Source organism: Cuculus canorus, chromosome 1 (assembly GCF_017976375.1).
Source record: "Cuculus canorus isolate bCucCan1 chromosome 1, bCucCan1.pri, whole genome shotgun sequence".
Lineage (NCBI taxonomy): Eukaryota > Metazoa > Chordata > Aves > Cuculiformes > Cuculidae > Cuculus > Cuculus canorus.
Window position 1 is genome coordinate 185,434,545 of NC_071401.1, and position 24,221 is coordinate 185,458,765.

The following is a 24,221-nucleotide window of genomic DNA, read 5'->3' on the forward strand; positions in this document are numbered from 1 at the left end:
AATTGTTACCAATTTACTAATGTTTGCTTAAAAATATTCAAGAAAACTGAACTTGAGCTTTAACGGCATATCAGATCCAGAGATTAATTTCCTTGTAAAAGTTTGATTGTTATTACTAATGTTGCTTACATGACAAAAAGTCCCCTGTCAAACATTTTTTAAAGGTTTCCTCACATTAAGTAGGGTAAAGCACAGTCTAAAAAAGTTCGGATAATATGATATGCTAATTAAATTTTCTTGTATTTTAATAACGTAATCCTGGTGTACGTGTGCCTCCAGTTGAATAAACAGAGAGGTAATAATGAAACAGAGAAGCAATTTGCACTTACTTAGTAAATAATCTCTATCCTTATGTAAATGAAACCATTCTGAATGTGTTTTAATATAACAACAAGGAAACTGAACTACAAAAACTACATGCAGGCATCTTCTAAAAGAAAGTTAATAAGGCTAGTATTATGGAAGTAAAATGAGTTTTTATGAAGACATGAAAAATATACCTAGATAACAGGACCATAAATTATACCTTATCCTCCACCATTCATGAGAATTGCTGTCTGCAAAATAAGATTATCAGAAATGTCTGCAGCAATGGAAATACAAATTAAAGAAGAAAATGAACAATACATTGTACATTTCATTTACCAGTTTGCCTGAACATATTATATTTTGTGGGGAATAAAAAATGTTTGTAATATATATCCTCAGAGAAAGTGGCTTAGTATATTTGAGAAAAATTCTAGTCACGTAAAAAAAACCTACTACTTTGGAATGTTTCCTACATATTTAAGACATGATCAGGTAATTTTACGAAAAGTATTCAGATTAAAATTTCAGAAAACACATATGGAAAATTCTAAGACTTTGAATTATAGAGAAACTCTATCATTGCCTACAGTCAATATTTGCTGACATTATTTACTATACAACAAATACTTGTTTTTAACTGAAATTCCATCAAAACTTCAAAGTGAGATGCATGCTGTACATAATTTTTGAAGGGAAGCCAAAAGCAATAGTAATACTTGTATTTCTGAGAAAAATTCTGAGAAAGGCACTTCGAGCCTGGCAATCAAATTCTGCTAAAGATAATGCTTACTCAGTATGTCTACCTTCCCCTCTCATCCTTATTAACCTGACAGCTATGGTCAGAGCTGCCTAGGAGTAAGTAGTGAGCATATACTTCTCCTCCATCTCTCTCTCAGTGCCTTCCATATTGCATCAAGTGGAAGAATGCAAAGGGATCAACTTCACAGGAAAAACTGGATTAAACTAAAGGAAGGAATACACAGAGACAAGAAAACTGCTAGCGAAGTGCCCAAGTAAGATTGTTTCTAGAAATAATAGCATTAAGAGAAGGTAACCAAGTGGAACAAATACTATCTTAAGTATTAACAGGTTAAGGAGAGTGATGTACAAGAAGAGAGACGAGACAAAACTAGTAAGAACAACAGAAAAAGGAGCGCGACTGTTCCTTTTATGTTTTCACGAAGCCACGCTCCACAGGCTTGATAGTCCCACTTCTCTGTGGACAGGCAAATAGCTTAGAAACTCACTAGCAAAACATACATCAAACTTGTTGACTGACTGACCTATAGAGGGAATAGCCATCTATATCATGGCTAGAAAGTACTTTTGTTCAAAGAAGCAATGCAGTTATGTAATAAATCTAAAGAGTTTGAGCTACATGAATATGCAATTGCTACCATGCAAGAAAATTTATTTTTTCATGCTGTTTTCCTCCATCTTCTTATTCTAAAGATCTAAAATGCCACATCTAACCACAAAGCTAAAACACTAGAACTAGAAAACATAATTATTCCAAAGTCAGTAGATGACATAACTACTGTTGTCTGTGTAAACACAGTTCAGCTAATGGTACACTTATATTATGATACCCCATTCCATCACCCAGCTTTTCTACATGACATTTTACTATGCGGTGCATGACTTGAGAAGTGAGGTGGTGATTAGTTAGTGTTATGTAACAAAGCCGTCACTTTTAAGATGGCTACTTCATATGTTACAGTACCTGGAGCCTAAGTATGGAAGAAGTTAAGGAAAGAAAGTAAACAAGGAGAACAGTATCAAGATTACTCCGAAAAAAAACTAGAGAATTAAGCCTTTGCAATTGCTACAGAGATTGCATTATGCTGAGGAAGCCCTATAAGTAAGGTTTATAATGAGAAGTCACTCCTTTGGTCTTCATTCTCCAAGTGTTCCACTTGAGTCACACAGCTCTATAATGCTGTGCATTCTGGAAAAAAATCCACCAAAATATATCCTAGATAACAACTGTATCAGACAACTAGAGTACACTGAACAAAATTAACACCTAGGTAAGAACATGCTTCACTTTTCTCCAGTTCTCAAATATTAAAATGGAAATCAAATACCAATTCACTTCACTGCGAGGGAGGAAATAAATTCTTGGTTTTGAATCACTCAGCAGTAATAAAGAATTCCAGAGAAAAGATGAGGAAATTAACAATTCCATCATCTATGGCAGGGTATGAATAACACAAGAAAGGCAGAATACATATCAAAACTCCCAAGTCAAATGAGGACAAAATACTGCAGATTTCATCAGTGCTAGCAGGTTGCCTCTTCCCTGTCTTTATCAGCTTAAACATTAGGTATTAAGTCTAACTTATCAAAAACAACCACAGTGAGACATAAAAAAAGAGTTCCAAGAAAACTCTACTTGAGATAACTCTTTCTTTGCCATGAAGATAGAAAGAGGCTAAACAATTAGATCACAGGCCTAGCTTTTATAATGGGGGGTGGGGGTATCCACCCCCACTGTCATCTCTGTAGGGCACAGTTGACTGGCTGAAGGCCCAAATACAGTACTGCAAATCACTAAATACTATAATTCATGAAAAATCAGCATAAGAAGTCATAAAAATTCACTTCAAGAAATATTAACAGAAATGTAATTAGAACTGGATAAACTTTCAGGTCTGTTACTAAGACACTTGAAATCTTCATTCTCTACAACAAATACCAAGTAGATAAAATTATTCTCTACCCAGAGTAATCACAACAGAATCCTCTCCATTAAATTCTTATTACCATTGGACCTAGCCAACACCTGTGTTACCATGAAGAGAAGTTAGTTATTAGCATCTAAAAGTGTAGCGGGGAGCAGTGCATGCTATCAATGTCAACTTCTTGGAAGTCTATCAAAAGTGTATCTGAGACAGGGAAATGTGTATACATGCTCTAAGGACTGTGTTTATCTGTACTTATCAGTAAGCACAGCTCTGACAGACTACGGCCTTTGCTACTCATGACTGCTTTCTGTTCAGCAAGCCAGAAGGTGATACGGCCCGAAGACAAAAGGAGAAGAGTGTGAAAGATGACCTGCAGACAGTGTACTTAGAACTCTAATGAGCGTTGATTTCTCTTTTTCAATTGAAAACTGTGTTTTCAAGTAATCACACACACTCTGCTAGCTGTAGGTGAAAAAGAGGAAGAGGTCAACCCCCTTGCAGTTCACTCCCAGCAGCTGGCATCAGGCTTCTATGTCAGATTTTTACCTGCTCAGATCAGATGTGAAAACTTCCAAAGTAACTATTTTGTTAGCCTCGCATCATCAAAACATTTCCATCCAGAAAAAGACAACTTAGTGACTCTAGGTCATTCTATCTGAGAAAGTACTTAAACAAGCTGCCAGCTTAAGCATCTGAGGAGACAGGGATTGTGAGCAGCTAGAAGTCAGCGAGGGCTAGAAACCATTTAAGGCAGCTGAGCTGTGATGGGGAAAAAATAAAACCAAAGTCTATGTGGGCATGGGATTAACAGACCTTATCTTTTAACACTGAAACATGATCTTGGAAATGATGGAGGACCAACTGATAAGGATTTCAGAATGATCTCCTTAAAAGTTTGATGTCAAATCAGGAGAATGGTGAGGTTCCTTACATGTGTTGTATCAACAGGTTTCCTTAATAACTTTATACTATAGATAAATAGTGGAGCTGAGACACTATTATGCTTGCATAAATGAGGGTGCATACATAAGACTATTGTACAAAAGTTGTTTTTTTAACCTTACTTCCCACATCTCAAAAATCCCCATATTTACCTACCACAGACATGCAACTTTTCAATCAGGCTCCTTTCTATTTTCTCCTTTTTCACACAAATTTTATAAAAAATGTACTTTGATTTCAGAAGCAATAAACATATTTCTACCACTGAATTTCAGAAATGAGTATTTCTTTCAAACACTCACCCTGCTGGATTCAGAGAGAATTTAAAATTTAGTATCTGAAGTCAAATCAATGAACTTTCAAGACTAATAACACATCTTGGGTACTGATTAGCTACACAAGCTTGAAAACTAAATATAGTTCATTCCACTCTAATTATACATAAAAATCATCTTAAGGAGGCTTTATACTAACCCAGAGTAGGTTAGCTATTTTTTCTCTCAATGGTAAATATTTATAATATACATGAATAACTGACGATTGTTTCTGAATCTTAACTTCTTTCGTAATAATCTCAGTGGAAGAAATCTCAATTACTGGATAAATCTCACCGCTTTTTGTATTTATTGTCATGGGTATTTTTCTTTGTTCTCCTGCTCAGCTTATCAAAATGTACATGCTTAGGGCTAAAGATCAGTAGTACTTTTATCATCCTTTTGTGCAATCATAAATTTCCTAGATCTCTCGAGTGTTCAAATATGCAAATTGTTTTTTTTTAACTGGCCTCTTTCAGGACTTTTACTCATTTCTGCTATGATTATTTTAAGCAAAAATAAAATATATTATTTCGTATGGTTATCTTGGAAATCAATATGTAACTTGGTAAAATGATGTTTTTAGTACTATCCTGCACCTCTTTGAGTATGGTCTAGCATTACAAGACTTTGACTGACTCTGTGTAGTGTGGATCCTTTTCCCTATAGAGCTACAGCAGGTAAAAGAAAAACATCCAACACAGCAGCAGTACCAAAGCTATAAACACTGTTTTCTTCATGGCCTTTGATATAGATAAATATGGGGTAAGGCAGGAAAAAATCAAAGCAGCAGCTACAGCATACCGCACACTAACAACCCAAGATTTCACTTGAATAACTCTGGCTGATCTGAACTGCCCCACAAGAGAAGCTCTGAAGTAATCCCTCAATTCAATTAGTTTGAAGAGGAATAAATTGTGTACACTTATGTCAGTTAAATTCTGTTTGCCTAGAATTACTACCATGTGATTTTTGTCCATCAGTTAAGAAATATTAAAAAAAAAAAAATAATGCTGTTCTAGAGCTGTCATAAACACATTTAACACTTTAAAAGAGAGATATCAGCTTACTGCTCTGTTGTTTAAAAAACCTGATAGTTTATTTCCAGTTTTGGACTATACCATAACCATAACTGTTTTATCAACTGCATTATCCAATGCCTTCATGTATTACTTTCAGTACACGAAGAATTAAATTGTCAATTCTGTCACTGAAAGAAAAGTAAGAATATACACCTCCTCCTCCTCCCCCGCTCCCCCATCCTACTACATACCTTTATCCTATGAAATCGAACAATATCTCCAACTTTGTAAATTTTTGGTAGGAAATCTAGATTTCCATTAAAAAGAGTGCATGTTAACTTCACATTTGATGGATCCACAAGTGTTACAACGGAGCAATAATCTGTAAAATATAAAAGCATTTAAATGAATAACAGGCATTATGGATTTATTAATACACAGATATTAAACTTGGGATGAACAACCATATGGCTAATTTTTTCTCTGCTATGATCTGTGTAAGTCTTCCAAACTCAATTTAGTTACAGTAGCATAACAACTGAAGTGTGGCCCATCTTGCCTATAATTAATCCAAATAACTGAAAATGAAATGGGTGATTAAGCACAGGTCTGTGAGCCCAGAACACACAAAATGTTTTCTTCTGTCTGCAACAAGCATGCTAATTTTTCAGGTTTCAATTACTTCCTCTACAAAATGGGGAACATATGTACCATCTTGTATAACCATTTTCTACGATTTATTTCTGCACTGTCTTCTGAAGAGGTAATGAGTTCTACAAGTTGTAAAAGGAAATTAAAGCATAAATTACTTATCTTCCACTTCTACAAAACATGCAAGATATGTACTGCAAGGATACAGTCACACAGCGGTACTTAGAGAGCACAGTAAGAACCTGAAATGTGCCCTCTGGAAGTTAAATTTCATTAAAATAATTTCACTTCTATTAATGAGCTAAAAAGTAAACTCAAAACAAGACACACATATGACACAGCAAAATGGCCCAGAATAGAGCAGTATTTGCTGATGACATAAATGGAACCTGTATTTTCTGTTTCAGCTTACAGAAGCATGCGTACTCAGATACCTTTCAAATGTAAAATGCAGTGAGAGTATATTTGTTCTTTCACAGTATGGTAGCTGGTTAACCCACATGGGAACTTTTCAAATACCAAATAAAGTTGGCTGTACGTTTAGATCCTCAAACATCCGCATATCTTGTCCTAGTTGCTTTTAAGCAAGAAGACAGAGTGCTTTTTGGTTTGGATACTTAGCCCGTAGCACTTAGTGAAACACAGTTTGCAGTTGAATTACAACTTTCTCAGCAGATCAGTAGAGAAATAACATCATATTATTTTTACCTCGATACATTTTCATAAACAAAAATTTGGCTTTTATAAAAAGTAAGCAAAGTCCTCAAGCAAAAAGCACAAATTTTAGATATTCAATGATACACAATTTAAAATTTCTCAATGATATACAATTTAAAATTTCTAAAGTTTAAACTCTTGCAATGGTTTTCCACTCAAGCACGCCACTCTTAAATGTCAGAATGCGAAAGCACAAAACCACTATTAGTAAGAATGGCAAAAAAAAATAAATCAAGTCATTTTGTACTGATCCACACTGGTATAACATGAACGTTTCTCTTAGCATTTTTCTATAGTCTGAAAAGAATGGCAATATCTAAACTGCAGTGCACACAGTGCTTTCAGACCGGAACCAAGAATGAAAAGATTCTGCTATTACTCATTCTGATTAAAAATTTATAAATCACTACACGTGAATTACTCTAAGTGCTTGGGCAACTCTCCAATATTCTAAGACTATCTACTTTAACACACATTTTTGCTTTCACAATCCTATTTTAAGAATGCAAGTTTTCATTGTAAAAGTTATCCACACTACAGACCTGCACAAAATGCAGACATATCACCTAGAAGCAGGAACAGTTTCTCATTGTACAGAAACCCTATAATCCTGCTATAGTCTTACTATTGCAGACCCCCATTTAAACTAAAAGTTTGTTATTCATTTTTATGTCACATTTGGGTAACTGCCAAGAACAGAATCTCAACACTGTAAAAAAATGAGTCATAAGTCTTAGAAACAGACTTCATGCATGAAGACTTGCATCCATTCTCTTAAGGTGCCAAGAATGGGAACACTGTTCAAGATATAAAACTCTCTAAATAAAGTAACACAAAAAGACACAATCTTAATTCACTGGGCATCGAGTAAACAGTAAAGGAAGTAAAATTAACTAACAATGAATAAACCTGTATATGAATTCTATTGCCCATATACCAATAAAGTATAGAAACAGAATTCTGTATTTATAACAGAAATTTGAAAAAAATGGCCAGAAGCTTCTCGTTTGACAATTTGAGTTTTTTCAACTTCTGTAAGGGAGAGATTAAACACTGGAAGAATATACATAGAATCATAGAATCACCAGGTTGGAAAGGACCCACTGGGTCATAGTCCAACCATTCCTAACAATCCCTAAACCATGCCCCTTAGCATCTCATCCACCCGTCCCTTAAACACCTCCAGGGAAGGTGACTCAATGAAGTTCATGAAGTTCAAGGTCAAAGCAAGTGTGACTTGTAAGCCCACACCACAGCATATACATCCACAAAAGGACTGAGGCCCATTGAACAACCTGCATCAGAGCAGACGGCACCACTAAGAAGGAAGGTGGTGAGTGAAGTGTTGGAAGAGGAAATCCGGTGAAGGTTTCCCAAGAAAAATAACATTATTTCCTACAGACATAAAAAGCTATAGCATTTCTATGAAAACAGTACTGTTCTTCCTCCCCAAGATTTTCACACAGATTCAATAATGACAAATTCTCATCTATGGCACTCAGAAGTTGCTAAGCACAGTTCTTTTTCACATTCTCACCAAAGGCATAAGGTCAAGTGTTACATAACGCTTATTCTGACACTTTACACTGGCATAAGTAGACATGAATAAAGTCTAGTCAGTGGCTGACAAAACTGCAGGTATTCACTACTGTAATCCAAAGGTGGATTGTTGTATTTATTTGGGTATGAATTCTAGTGGTTAACTTAACAGATCAGCTGCAAAGCGATGTAAGCAATATGAACAATTAAGAAGAAAAAAACCCACATGTTACATAGATTTAAAATAGTTTAAGGATATAACATTAGAGTGCATTGATATAATCCAACATAGGAATCAAGGGTGAAAAAACTTTCCGCATAAAAATTGTGGTTACTTTTTGATGCTGTGATTATACAGCCTAGTCAGCTTCATGCATGTGCAGCTGCCTATTTGAGCAGGAAAAGGTTAAAACACTTCCTCCATTTCCTGTGCCATTAGCATACTCAAAAGACTAATAATCATTCTATTCAAAGTAGTATAAAATATTATACTTGCATTATCAGGGTACACTTTCGACTTCATATATGTTCTCTTTCTCTGATTTTGGACTTACATTCTCAACTATTACCTCAAAACATCACTTCTACAATAAATCTAATTAAAATAGAGCTCTTTAAGAACAAAGCCTAAAGACTGATTTTCTTTTTAATAAATCCTCATCTAGAAAGCCCCTTTGAAGGTTAAAACCAAAAAGCCGCTTGTCTTTCCCTCTCCGGTTGGAATGTGAAAATTACTTTTTGCTTTCCATAGCAGCATTATAGTTCAGTGATTGAATTCAGTTGTCTGCACAAATGGTAAGAGTAAAATTCTAAACCGAACTGCTGAATTTAAGTAGTCCCAGTGATACAGGAAATGACCTAATAGATGTCGTTACTCTAAAATTTGAGTTTTTGAAATATACTTTCCAATAAGGATAAATCTCTCAGTTACAAAGCTAAAAATAATAACAAAAATGTAATGAAAGTATGCATACTGAAGTGTATTTTCCTTTACTACATACATTTAATCCACTGACAAACTTTTCTTAAAGAAGAGAAATTTGACCACAAGTAATTTTTGCATGTAATAATCTGTCTTAACAGGAGGATACAATGCATGGATAGTTCAGAAAATTTTTATACTAAAAAAGAAAAGTTTTACTTCCATACCAGACTGACTCAGTAAAACCACTGTATTTAGGCTGATACTACACAGAACTCCAAACTGCACATATGTTTTTTAAATACATTTATTTATTATGAAGAACTATTCCCACACAGGGTTAGCATCATGCGAGGGTCCAAGCATCTTTAAGGATGCTTTCAACACCTCAGAATTGATGTTCATGAAAACAACAAGGAGGCAGAAGGGATGTTTGATTTAAATGGAAGTAGAGAGTGATACATCTGTTTAATATGCTTCATACACAATTTCAGACCAGTCTTTAGCGTTCTTTCAAAATATGATTACTTTAGCTTGCTACTTAAGTCTTTTATTTCAGCTCATGAAAAAAACCCCAACTGATCGGTAAAGCAGCTTTTTAAGAAAATAAATGTATGCAACAAAAGGATTTAATTATTACTGCAAAGACTAGCTTAAAAATCAATAAAATTCCAAGTCAAGATTAGTATGTTACATTAACTACATAGAGAATGCTGATCTCCAAGCTTCTAGGTCCTGACTTTCAACAGTTTGAAATGTGAATATTTTCTAGACTTGTAATGGTCATTGCAATTTCCTCCACTGTGATGACAGTTTATATTTATTCTTCAGATTACAGCTTTTTATAATTGACATAGTATTTCCGTTCTTTTATGGACTGTTACATCATTCAACAGCATGCTCAGAAAGTCAGCATCTCTCCACAGTGTGTAGATACATAAAACAAACAAAAAAACTAACCCCCACATCTTCACTTACTACTTGTTTTTTCGGTCATCATAAGAAAACCAAAATTGCTACAAAAGCTTTCCAGATTAGTAGCTACTGAAGTTGTACAAAGACATTTATAACTTACTGATTAAACATTCACTTTAGTTTTACTGAGGACTACAGCAGTTCCTAACAAATACGCCTGTATACATTTTTAAGGCAGAAAGCATCCATCTAATTACAAATCCCCTTTCAGGCAATCACATATGTATTCCTGATTAACATTTAATTGGAAACTCACTATCCCAAATCAATAACCTCCCACTGCAAAGGGATAAAAATGTTTTTGGCAACGTTGTTGGCAACAAGGGACTTTAACTAGAGAGTGCCTTCTGTTTCTTATATTTCAACACACAGAGAAAAAAGAGAGATTATTGTAGCAAATTATTCTCTCTTCAAAACTAAACCAAACATACTGTTTTCAGGAATTACTGAGGCCACTAAATACACAAGTGTCTTCGTACTAAAAACAAGCAGTTGAAACAGCTAACTTGCCAAATATGTTCACTATAACACAGGAAAAAAAATACAAAAGTACACACACAGATATCTGTATCTGTTTGTATCTGTATGTACAAACACAGATATTGCAGAAGCTGAAAACAAAACCTCTATAGAAACTAACTGAAGATGTTTTAGTACAGCTTGTTATTTCTAACATGGTGATACACTTAAGAGATGCAAACAATTCAGCAACTACCAGAAGCATCTGGCTAAACAGATGCTTTAATGTCATCACTTGCAAATTGTAGATATAAGTAATTGTCTTGAGATTTCCTTCAATTAACTATTTATTCAACTGTTGAATTTTTCACTTACCTTTTAGATTTTTTTAAACTTTTATTTATCTTCAATATTAGATGACAGGAAACTGATTATTTAAAAAAGAAACACAGAAACCACTATGATTAAAAACGAGCATTATGCTCACCTTCAGATTTCAGGTTTCAGAAATAAAATCACTCTCTTTACCTCTGCAACAGTTTATATTCTGTTCTGCCAAATTTATCTTCAATATTACAATTTTGGGGAAAAAAAAAAAAAGGAACACAGTACTTTAAACTGCTGCAGCCATAAATCTCAGCCTGACTTCTCACAAATACATCATCAGATACCACAACAGTTGGTAATTGTTCACTTTGTACTCTTACAGTACTACTTAGTAAAACTTGACTATTTTAATTAAAGTTGCTCATATGCTGTAGTTTTATGTTTGTCCACCTACATAGTTAAAAAAAATTTCTGGTCTAATAATGCTGATGAACCTGGCTTGAGATCAAGCAAAAAGTGAAAATAAAATTTAGGTTTCAAAATATTTTTAAAAACCTGACTTATGGCTCTCAGGCTGCGTTTTGGGCATGTAGAACAACTGACGTGGAACTGTTCAAGGTTTTCAGATGTGTACTTTCTGGAAATGCTATCCTATATTCACTTTGCTTCTAAGAACTATTTCATAAAAATAAAAGTTACTGCCCACGTGCATGTCTAGGCAGGCTAAAACGATATTTTAATTAGTCACGTAACATATGAATACAGTGCATATATCTAGGAGAACAGGCTATTTGGAGGTTTCCCCAGGAAAACAGGACATTACTCTTACGACTTATTTTTAACCAGTAATGAGGACTCTTCTTGACCTAATTCTTACCTGCATTACAGAAAACACTGACTAATATCTGCAGGAAAAAAAAGAAAGGGTTGGGAAAGCAGTAGCGTCATATTGTAATATCCCAAAAGTTTCATGGTCATCAAGCACATAGTCTCTGTAATTGGACACTACAAAGACAGAGCCTCTTTTTCTTCTATATTTACTGTTTTTACTCAGGCTAAGACTTGAAATGTCCTTGGGCTTAAGGGAGAGGAAGAGAGATGAGAATCACTTTTAAATTTAAAATATCTCAGACTCTTAAACTATTCATGAACGAAAGCTAGAATATAATTTTGATTACTTCCAGCAGACCTAGCAGACAGAAGCCTGTCTCTCTGTTGTACCAAGCAAGACCTGAAGTATTTATTTGGACAGTTTTCGGCACACACAAATTTCTCACGTACAGACATACCAAAACTACATGCCCTGAAGTGAAGCATGCTCAGTTAAAACAACTTTCTCTGTGATAAATAAAAATTCATGATCATAAAGAAAACTCATTTCACTCATCAGTGTTCTAACATTCATCTAATGTGATAATGGTAACTGAAATGATGAACCTTTAATTATAGATTATATAAGCTGACAAGGCTAAATTAAGCATCACTTGCTTTCAGTGAGAACACACTGCAAAGCTTCAGCCCTAACCTTTAATATATTTTAGAAGGAGGAATATCTCATATCTAGGGGTATATCTACACAGTGAATAAAGACCCATATGGATTAAGTACAATGGCTCCACTGCCTATTCTTCCAGCAGGTACCAGCTTAAAGCTATATGATTCTATTAACACCATGTCAGAAGGAGAATGTATTAGTGCAGGATTGTGCCAGATCTAATGTGACTACAGAATCTTCTGACAAAGACCTTTTCATGCCCTGACAGCTCAGAGCAATCATTGAGCATTTTGCACCTTCTCAGAACTCTGGATTGTGCAAAAAAAACCCCAAATCAACACTGAAATATTTAACCCAGTTGTGAATATTTTTACACTAAAACTCAAACAAATTAAAACTGTTCTAGAGATTTTCATGATAAAGTAGCAAGTGAATCAGATGGCTGCCATGCGTTCACGTAGGCCATGTCTCACTTCCCGTCCTCAACAGGACAGGGGAGAAAATAGAGAGGAAAAGCTTGCAGGTTGAGCTTAAGACAGGGAGACCGCTTGCCAGTTACCATCAATGGTGAAAACAGAATTGACTTGGGAAGGATTAATATAATTTTAGGTCAATAAAAATAGGGCAAGATGATGAGAAATAAGACTACAACACCTTTCCCCAGAAGCCTCCTTTTTCCCCCGCTCAACTTCACTTCTTTCCCAATATCTCCACCTGGGCTGTTCTTCCCTCAAGCAGTGCAGTGGGATGGGGAACAGGGGAGTTGTGGTCAGTCTGTAACAGCTCTTCTCACTGCTCCATCTTTCTCACATTTTTTTGTCTGCTCCAGTGTAGGTCCTTCCATGGGCTGCCATCCTTTGGGATAAAGCCTGCTCAAGTGTGAGTTTCTCACAGGCTGCAGTGTAGATAACTCTGCTTATTCAAGGTCCCTCCCCCAGCTGCAGGGGAATCTCTGCTCCAGTACCTAGAGCAACTCCTTCCCTCCAGCTCCTCTGACTTTGGGGACACAGGGCTGTTTCTCACACTTTTTTCTTCGCTTCTCACTGCTGTGTAGCATTTCGCCCTTTTTAAACTACGTTTTACCAGAGGGACCGCCAGCTTGGCCATTGGGCTCAGACGTGCACTGCGGTGGACCAGCTGGAGTGAACCGGAACTGTCTGTGTTTGGCAGAGGGCAGCCCCGACCTCTCCTCACAGAGTCTACCCTGCAGCCCTGAGCTATCGGTGCCTGAGCACCTGCACGCAGCACAGCTTGCTTTCCCATTTTCAATCCTTTTTCAATCCTGGCAGCCCCAAATCCTTCTCCTTAAGGCCCCAAAAACATAACACAACCCATTCACTATTGTCTGGGAACCTACTTCTCACCTTTGAAGAGATCCTTCTGGAGTCTCTCTTTGAATTAATACTTTTTAGTCTATTAAGTATTATTTAAGTATTACTAGTAGGTAAATCACACAACAGTTGTATAAGTATTCAGCTCTAAGGACAGAATAATTTGTATTACTATTACTTCTAATCTAGCAGAATTTGTGATCTGTACACACACAAGCAAACAAGCACACACTTAATTCCGTATTTTACGAATGTTTGCATTTCTAATTAGATGCTAGAACACTTTTCTATTTCTAGTCTAAGTACACTGAATTCCTGCCGATACTTTTACTTACCATTATTCCTCATTTACATCTAAGAACATCTGTTGCGCTGTAACATTCATAAAGTAAACCAACTGGAATTTGTACTTCTCTGCTTTTACTGGGCCATAGCATGACCAAAAAACAATTATCTTCTGAAAAAACAAGTGACACCTCTTCCACAGTTTTCTCTAACAACTACCACTTGCTTTTTTCCTCTTATAAAGCAACCAAATCAGTATTTGTTAAGATTTGAAATTTATTGTTTAGCAAAATAACTTTAGTGTACCAATGACTATGCAGAATATGATAATATTCTTTTTAATTTAGCCTCAAGAGGAAAAAAAACTAAACATGCAGCATATTTGCTATGAAAAAAGACAGACTGTTACTGGATCAGTTCCCAACATAATAACTACATCTAATTTTTTATGTTAATGTTTACATTAGATTATCCTAAATTCTTCAGACTTGTTTTTCATGTTGCAGAGCTATTTTGGGCAACACTACTGCCTTCTCAAGTAGAGTGCAAAGGTTTTCTAGGAGCAAGCTTGTCACCATCTCACAATAAACACCAATGAGAACATATTTTGACAAGTAACTCTACGGGAAGCACAGAGCTGCTCCCCTGCAGACACAGAGCACTGAGCCCTAGTGCTGCAGAAAAAACATGTTCAAGAGTATGTGAAAATGCTGTTGAATTCCCAAAAGCTATTCATTAGCTTGTAGATCCAGTTAATCTAATATATTCTTGAAAAATCCTATGCTGCTCTGTATAACTTAACTTGTATAACTCTGTATAACTATGACCACTGACTGGGCCGGTGGCTGCCTTTAGTACAGCTGACACTTAGTGTACAACAGCCTAGAGAGCAGCATGCCCGCATCCAGTCTTTTCTGTGGGCCAGCATCAGACCACACTTCAGTTACAAGTGAGAGCAAAAACTTACTGGCAAGAGGGTCTGTCATACCACTATTTGTGTTTGTCAGGGAGAAGAATACTACATGCACTTAATGAAATAATTAAGTATGCTCACAACACAGATTACATTATTATAGTTCAGTTGAACACACTGAAACGAACATACACACATTTCCACAGATTTCCCAGACACTCCTCCCACTCATACACTCTAAGCTGATTCAAAAAAAGGCTGAAGACTGCTTCAAAAGTGAAGCCATTAGTTGAACCTTAGTTGGAGTTGGAACTTTTTGCATGTGTGCCATCACGTCTGCACAGCTTTCAGCTATTCGCTTATGTTTCAAGCTACCTAACTGCAGGCAAATCTCACTCTGGAAGCCCTGGAACTGCAGGTACAGCTCTGTGCTTTCACAGAGGCATTTACTGCCTTATCTTGAGTGCATCACCTTCAGACTGCTGCTGGCAGTTTTTGAGCAAGTAAGATCACACAGATCTGTTTGCAAAAGGTTTTGCAGACATGCCACTAACTCTTGGTTCTGATTTAATGCTCACTTCTTCAATTTCTGTATTTAGAAGAAAACTTATAGCTACTGACATTATTCAAGAAACTTGCATGCATAATTAAGACCACAAAAAATCAACAGTCAACATCACAATCTACTCATTTTTGTTTGATTAGATATACATTTAGAAAGCCCCCACAACTTTAAAATGCACAGTAAATTCATAATAAGCAGAAAATACTTTGATTAATTCTGAATAAAAAATAAAGTTCTACTGCTTAATCGAATTCAGGAGGAATTCACCTAGACGAGTATTTAGTGAGCACCTAGTGAACTAGTGCAATCTTCTGGCAAAACTAGCATAATCAGTTAAGTGTTCACCTCACAGAAAAATTAATTCAGTTGTTGCACTGCTTCTACAAGTAACAAATTTGCTGGCACTGCATTTATAGTGTATCATAACACTGATTGTCAAAATCTCAAGAAAGAAATGCACATAGATACACAACAATCCTTTCTCGCAAGGGTAGGTACAGGGCTTTTGTACACCAGTCTACCTAAACAGACTCTGGTATCCCTTACCCAACTGTTGTTCCGTTTTCTTGATGTTAGCTGGGAATGATGGTCAAAGCATGATCTGAATTTTTTGTTTTAGTAAGAATATAGTAGGAACAGTTCTGTTCAAAGGCCAAGATTTTATATTTCTTTAATATAGTACATACCAGTTCCTTTGCTTACATATGGAGGCTTGAAGAACTTCACAACACCATATAAATTCACTACAGTTCCATCTTTAAGACGATTCAGAGGAGTATACACATATTTTGGTGCAACAGACTGGAAAGGCATGACAAAATTAGGGAACAGAAGAAAAAATTATCCAAACATTCACCCAGAATTTTGTCTTTTAACACCATTCACCCTCACATATGCTTTATTTAACCTTAAAAAAAAGGCTATTTCTTTCCATCTTTCTCACTTTACTATCTCTAAGAATATATAAATTTTTTCACAGATAATAAAGAACAAAACACTTATTTCCATTTCTTTTTGTGAGTGCATCTTCCTTACAATTAAACCAACCAGTCAGTTCAAGTAAGTTTCAATACATGAAATAGGCGAACGAAAGTAATTCGAATAAAGAATGATACAAAGTAATTTTTTACTCATTTATTTTAAAATGTCCATCCAAACAGCTTTTTAAAGCACATACATAAATGATTTTGTAATTCTTACTGGCAGCATCACTGCACAGAATCACTGTTTTGGGGGGCTGGTTTACCTCTCTCAGCCACTGTGTAAGTCTTACTATTAAAACAGCACACTTTTTGGGGGATTAATGACATTAAGGACTACCTTCTACGATTTAAGAACTACCCTCTTACCATCTCAAGGTTATATTATACACTGATTAGTCTCTTCTAAAGAATATATGTTCTGCCAAACTGCCCGAAAACTGGTTTTCGATTACTTTATTGGGGGGAAAAAAAAAATGAAACTTCATAACATCAACATGAAGTAAAGCTGTATAATTTTGGTACTAAGTCTTTACCTTATGATAAAGAACAATAAAATTTCATGCATTAATTTCTATGCCTTAAATATACTACTTCCAGTAGAATTTTAATTCAGACACGAAGGCTTGTTCCAAACAGTAGTCAAAAGAAATGTTAAAACCAGTCCATGACGTCTGAATTGAAATGAAAGGTAGATTCAGATTTCCATGTGTTTTAAAGCATAAGCATACACTCTCATTTAGAACGGAAGTTACCTTTCTAGTTTTTATTTTCTAAAACAACATACAGACTACTCTGAGATCGAAATGGGAACTATACTGCAAGTATAGGAAAAGTACTACTTTTTCATATTTTATTCTGTTTTCCAGGCATATTAGTGGCAAAATCAAAAGCTAAACAAATTGACTGCTAAGATGAGAGTAAGGAATTAAAATAAACAGGAAAGAGAAAGAATTCTGTACATTCTTATTTACATGTAGTAATTTTACATGGTTCAAAAACATCCCGAATATAAACTTACCACAGATGCAGTTTCTGAAACAGTACTTGATACTGTATAAATCTGAGGAAAAAAAAATAGCACACTGATTACAAAATTGAAGGCATTGCAAATATAACAAGATTCGATAATATTAAAGCAAATATATACACTATAAACGTAAGACTCTTGATATGCGAATCACCTTTGAAACTAGTAAAATTTTATCCTACAGAAAAAACAACACATTTGCTCCAATTACACTCAGATAAAAGCTACTTCAAAAACACATACTTTCTAAAGTAGAAACACACTTGGTTGAATATATGAGGTCGCATTAGGAGAGTCAGTATTTGAAAGTTGGAGGCCACAAATTTAAACTACTAATAGTGACTTGCTTAATAGAGGTTAGTACAATGCCATCATTCTTTTTAACAGCAGTAGACAATTACAGTGATCAAAAATGTGCAATGCTTTCTCACAAGAGCCTATAACGGTTGGGATAAGTATTAGAAATATCCCACTGAAGATTCCAACTAAGTTTTTAAAACCTTAGTTTCAGTATCTATGTGAGAACAGTACAAAAGAATGAATTTCCACAGGAAAAAAAGGGGTGTAATTATCTTTTAAAAATTAAAAATGTAGAATCCATGTATTTCAAATGCAAGGTATAATGATATGAGTTAAAGCAGTATAAACTCATAGTCCAGAGGAAAGTAAAAACTATTGACCTAAGATCAGCCTTACACCCTCTATCTTCTCTGTATTACTGAATTGTGTTATGCGCAAGAATGGCTTATATAGCGCTAGGGATCTATCTCAGACCAACTAAGGTCAAATTTCTGCATTGAACAAGCAGAAATTTACCTAGGAGGCCTGAGATGATTTGGGTCTTGCATGCACAGAGGTATTATAAAATAGCATGCATGTGCACACAGACACAAAAATCTGTTCTGTCTTATGATGAACACACTAAAATAATCTGTAGTACTTCAGATTCTAATAGATTTTATTGATTTTTTCCTACTGTAAAGCAAAATGTTAATGTTATTTGGGAAAAAAGGTAAAAAAGAAAAAAAAATTGGGTACCCACGTACATAGATGGTGGATCCAGCTTCTTCAGACACCTCCAGGTGGCAACCATGTCTACCATCCTCTCTCGCTGTAGGTGATTTTGCCACCTTAAATCCTGCAACTGCAAAGGTATCCTATGGGGATAGGGTGATAAGCAGATGATTACATAGACTGAATCATATATTCTATTTTAAGAACATATGATGTGAAATTTCACTAAAGCCTCAAAACGTTAAAGAAACAAAAAATCCTGAACAAATTCTAAGTGCTTTAAGTTTCTCTATTTAGTTCTACCCACAGAATTCATATTTTCAACCAATGCCAACAAACATTTTTTTATCAAATTCTACTAAAATTTTTGCACTGTTTATGCTAATGTGACTGAGTGCTAATTTTAACAAGGGCTAGAGGGGAAGAGTCACACTGAATAAAGCAAAAGAAGCATTCCAATTGAATATACTGAAGAACTTTCTGGGTAATCTTAACTAATCTAGAGATGGAATCACACATTGGATCAGCAGTGACAAAACACTCTTCTCAGAACTTATTTATTATTGAGTTACAAATGCACTTTGAAGAGACTCTCCTTGTAAATATTTTCTGTTTTGGTTGGCTTGACATCTTCCAATTTCTTCCTTAAGAGTAAAATACATAGCTCAATCGATATCTAGTTAAGTTTCTGGTAGCAAAAGAGACTTTGCAAACTTCTCTGGCATCACTCCTGAGATTTTGGCACAGGAAGGAACTGTATTTGCAACTGCACTTTCCACTTGGGTATAAAGCTCCTCAGATCCCATGAAGTGAATAAGAAAAAGTTTATTTAAGTGGTAAGCAATTCAAGTGCCTGTAGCAACTCACCTTTTTAGTAGCAATCTTACAGAAAAAAAAAAAAAAAAAAAAAGGGCAGAAGATAGAAAATGTATTTAGGAGATGGAGATGATAAGAAAGGTATATGACCAAACAAAGACATAGCCGAGAACTCTGATACAACGTAAAGCTCCTTTATAGTCATCTCCTTTGGTACTAGAACTGTATAGCAGGGCTGTACCGGGGTGATGCATTCCAATAAACATATTAGATGTGGTACCCTATCTCTATTCAATCTCCTACCAAAAGCACTACCATAAGCTTTTACTGAATGACTTTTCTTCATGTGGTTATTTGTTTACAACATATATAAGAGATCTCTGATTAAACTTGACAGTTTTAGCCAAATACCGCACTACCATGCCTCTTTTTTTGTCATTTCAGCAATCTGAAAATGCTACTCTAAATGATTTAAGCTCCAAAACCTTAATATTTTGTGCAAGAAAGGCTGCTCATTTAAGTGACAGTGATACATTTAGTTTTTAAAGGATTTGCAAAAAGAAGTAAATTACTGCAGAAGATATAAGTTTAATCAGACCATTTAAGACACATCAAAACTAGTTAGGTCATGGTGACTTTCAGATAAGTGTCAGAAATGGGAATACAATGTATATTCGGACTAAAAGATAATATCTAAGTCACCTAAGTGCAAGTCATACTCAGTGCTAAGAAAGTTAAAATGAGTCAAAACAATTAGAGAACTCAATATTCCTTGCACCTGGAACATGTCGCCCTGCTAACATTAAAGTTGTTCTGTTCTTTTCAGATACAAATACACACAAACACGGGCTTTAGGAAACTCAGCTATTTTGCAGAAACCAGGTGTTAGAATGTGTCTTTCCTTTCACTGTTGCTGATGCTACTCATGGTGTTTCTTCAACAGTGGCATCAACCTTCAGCTAAAAAGCTATACCCTGCTGTACATTATTCCCATTTCAGCATTTTATTAGATTGCAAGGTGCACAAGACTCTGGGACTTGGTTGCTGAGTCAGGATTGGAGCTCTATACAGCTGACTTGACTTGCTCTCCTGTGGTAGAGGGAACTTCAGAATTACACAGACTCAAGCATTTACACAGGCTGATAAAGGGAAACTTCACACGTGATTAATATTAGACCACTGGAGATTAATCTCATGCATTATGCAACATGTAACACGATATTCAAAGAACATCTGGAAAAACAACTGTGCAATTTCAATGAGAAAAAAAGATAGCGCAAATCTCAAAAATCTAGTTTTACAGGTAGGAAAAACAAGGATACTCTCAGATTCGTTATAAATTTAGACTCAACTTTAACAGGTTGTGACTTGCAGTTTCTAAACATGCAAAAAATTTACATAAGGTCTGCATAGTGCTTGGAAATGTAACATTGTAAATTAGTTTTTAAAATAGATTGGCTTCCATTTTTAAACAGGAAATAGCAATCCTATTCCCGTCATTTAAAAGAGGTGAACAATAAAGGAAAGACAATATTTTCTCTGATGGTTATTCTGTTACAGAATCAGAAAGTTCTAAGGATACAAGAACAACATAGTTATTCACATTTTTGAGAATAGCCTGCTCATCTCCCCAGGCTAATTAGCTAAAGCTGTCACAATATAGGAAGTACAATACGGAAACCTATAAAACCGTGAAGTATTAAACTGTAAACAGCAAATAAAAAGTATTAGACATTATTGCAGTAATTCTTTAATGGCTAAAATGTTGGGCTTTTAAAACTTAAATCTATTTCGCAACTGTCAAAAGTGCAGCTCTGCTAGTTTCAGAAAACATTCTGTTTCCTTAGGTTCATATTCTTCCAAAATTAAAATCTCATTTGAGACATGTGGAAAGTATCATGAAGGTTCAGATCACTGGGGAGGACCAAACACTGGTTTTAGTGCACTGTGGCTCTCCAGGGATCATTGCCTGTGGGTTGCGGTTTCCTGCTCAGCTCTTTAGTACTGATCTTTCTGCCTCCTAATTGCTGCTCAGGGCCCTGTTTAAGATTTGTATTTTTATCAGGACAATAAAAGTGATTTGTTCTTTAAATTTAAAATGAATCCATAGGTTGCATATTTGGTAAATTCACTAACTACCCATCTTAGAGTCATTGTCAAAATTCTGTGGAATCAAGACATTTGCATAAAGATTGTCACTTCTTATTTTATACATATCTGACAGATGTAAAAGATTTTTCTTCCCTGAACAGACTGAACTGATTTTACTGATCTTCAAGCATGTCTCTTTCTTTAGCATATGACAACCACGCTGGCTGGAGCAGATATTATATGTAAATAGATAAACATGTCCTACAGAATTTTTATTTTTCTCACTCAGACTTATTGAATAGATGACACACTACAGATAATGTATACTTCCCAAGACCCACCACCATGCTATCTGTCGGAACAAGCACCTTTTGCTGGAAAACGTTTCTCAGATGCAGTGATTTCTTCAAAAACAAAGTTTTAATCCTTTCAGTTCATGACATAAACTCGACTATATGCTGATGGAAGCCATATGGTAAATGACATCAGAAAAAAATCCTCGAATCACACTGCTAAGCAAGACTTCTGAAGCATTTTACAGATTCATTAAAAACACAGTAAGCATCTCTAATACTTATTTGAAATGAATTATTATTGATAGTACTATTGATCATTATTAATATTAATTAGAAATGTAATTTAAAAAGTTATGTGACTGGAAATAAGGCAAGGTAAGAGTGACATAAAGAGAGACGTGTCTGCAAAGACATATGCCAGCATTTTCATTTCCATGGGAAGTTTTCAACTATATATGATCCTACATTTTTTTTAAATGCTGCACTAAGTCACAACTATAACTTCAGATAAATTTCTTCAACTATTCACTAAATATTTATAAAAATAAGGGTTTTTTTAGCCTTGCCTTTTACAGACATAAATTTCACTGTCATGTCAGTCTGTCCTACGTATTCTGTAAGCTCCAAACTTCTTTACTGACTTCAATTGAAATTTGAAGAGGGATTAAAAGCTCTAAACACTTACACTACTGTTGAAAAAAGAGAAATAGTAACTTTTTCTTGGGCAAGACACCTTTGCAGAGGTAGCCAGCGTATGTGACTTGATGTTTGAGGATTATGTACATGATAAAAGCAATAACTAAACATTCAGTTCCTTCTAACGTATACATATTAATCAAATCTGTATTAATTTAGTCACATTAACAATGATGCAAATGTAGAGATTCAAAAGGTTTCAGTGTCTGAATACTGATAATCACGTAATCATATAAACCCCTATAATACAGGTCACTAGTCATTATATAAACACCTCAGCTCTAATGATAGGTGTAATTCTTCAAATTAGCATCTCTGGTCCCATATATCTCATGAACTGATGCATGCATCTCTAAAGCTTGATACTGTTAAGGGTATATAAACTACTACCCAGAAGCACCAAAATCACTCTCAAGGAATATAAATAGATCTTTTCCTCTTTAAAAATAAATAAAACGAAAAGCTGAGAAGCAAGCAAAAGTCATTATTTAACCTTACATAAAAAGAATACAAATGCCTCTGAACTAAAATTAAAATAAATCCAAAGCAACTTGGACTTTAAGTGAAATTTTGATGTGCCCTAAGTTCTGTTACAATTGTTATCCTTTTTCAACATATAGATCACCAGCATTCAGGTGTACTTGTCCATTTGAGCTGAAAAACCCTGACAGAATTCTAACGAAGCCATTGATATTTCAACATTTGAGAAAACCCTTCAGTTCTGTGCATAAATAATATTGCTAAGAACATGAAAATAGTCCTATTTTCTTTACCAGATACCTTTCCATCTTTACGGTGGAGAAAGACTTTTTTCTAACACCTGTACTAAGAGGAGACGGGTGATAGTTTTAAACTGAAAAAGGTAGCTTTAGATTGGACACAAGGTGAGGGTGGAGAGATACTGGAACAAGTTGCCCAGGGATGTTGTGAATGCCTCATCTCTGGAAGTGTTTAAAGTCAGGTTGGACGGGGCTTTGGAGTAATCTGATGGAGTGAAAGATGTCCCTGCCGATTGCAAGGAGGTTGGACTAGATAATTTTTAACGGTCTCTTCCAGTCAAAACCTTTCTATGATTTTGTGTGAACTTCTACTGTAAATGAAAAATCACTAACATGAGCCATAATGTATGGTATGCTAATTTTAATAATATGTGACTAATACCAAAATGTCAGCAAAGTGAAAAGCAATCTAATAAAAAACTACTAAGGTAATTGTTTTCAGCTTGTTTTCCTTATTTAATTGCAGCACTGTGTCTCACAAGATCATAAGGTGACCTGCCAATGTTCTTTACCCGGGAGGTAATCAAACCAAGACACCAGCACTCAGCCAATAAAGAAAACAGTGTACATAGTTTTGAATTATTTCTGTCTTTTATATGAAATTAATTCTAGAAATCTATTTTATCAAATGACAATAATTCAAATTACAAACATAAATGAATGACTTCTCTATTATCCATATCCATGATCCTTTACTTGCTAGTTAAACAGCACAGATAAAAAGAATTGCTTTATTTCAGTATTATTGTTAGAAAAAACTTATCTGAGCAACTACTTATTGTGTTTTTTCTAGCTCATATTTATAGACTTGAACTGGCCGAATTGATTATTTCTACTCTTGGTGATAGCTACAGACAGACAAGATAAGAAGTCAACATACATCTGTGGAAAACTATTCCTAAAACAAGAAACATATATATATATATATGTATTTTACCCCATGGCGTGTAACTTTTGCACAATCCTCTGCCATTTTTCCATAGAGCAAAATATTGATGCTATTGTTCCGTGAGATCCAGTTATCCAAATCTAGAGAAAAAAAGCAGGAGTGATTCCAATCACCATA

The 24,221-nt window shown here is 35.1% G+C and overlaps 1 protein-coding gene across 3 annotated transcripts in view; it reads right to left on the reverse strand.

The window, feature by feature from the left end:
* The window catches only part of POT1 (protection of telomeres 1), a 69,401-nt gene that overhangs the window by 33,624 nt on the left and 11,556 nt on the right, over positions 1-24,221 (reverse strand). For all 3 annotated transcript variants that reach the window (XM_054074567.1, XM_054074572.1, XM_054074581.1), the window contains 5 exons: positions 24,093-24,184; positions 18,510-18,620; positions 17,455-17,496; positions 16,140-16,254; positions 5,526-5,656 (listed from right to left, as the gene is read on the reverse strand). In XM_054074567.1, the coding sequence (XP_053930542.1) occupies positions 5,526-5,656; positions 16,140-16,254; positions 17,455-17,496; positions 18,510-18,620; positions 24,093-24,184 (491 nt within the window). The remainder of the gene's footprint in view (positions 1-5,525; positions 5,657-16,139; positions 16,255-17,454; positions 17,497-18,509; positions 18,621-24,092; positions 24,185-24,221) is intronic.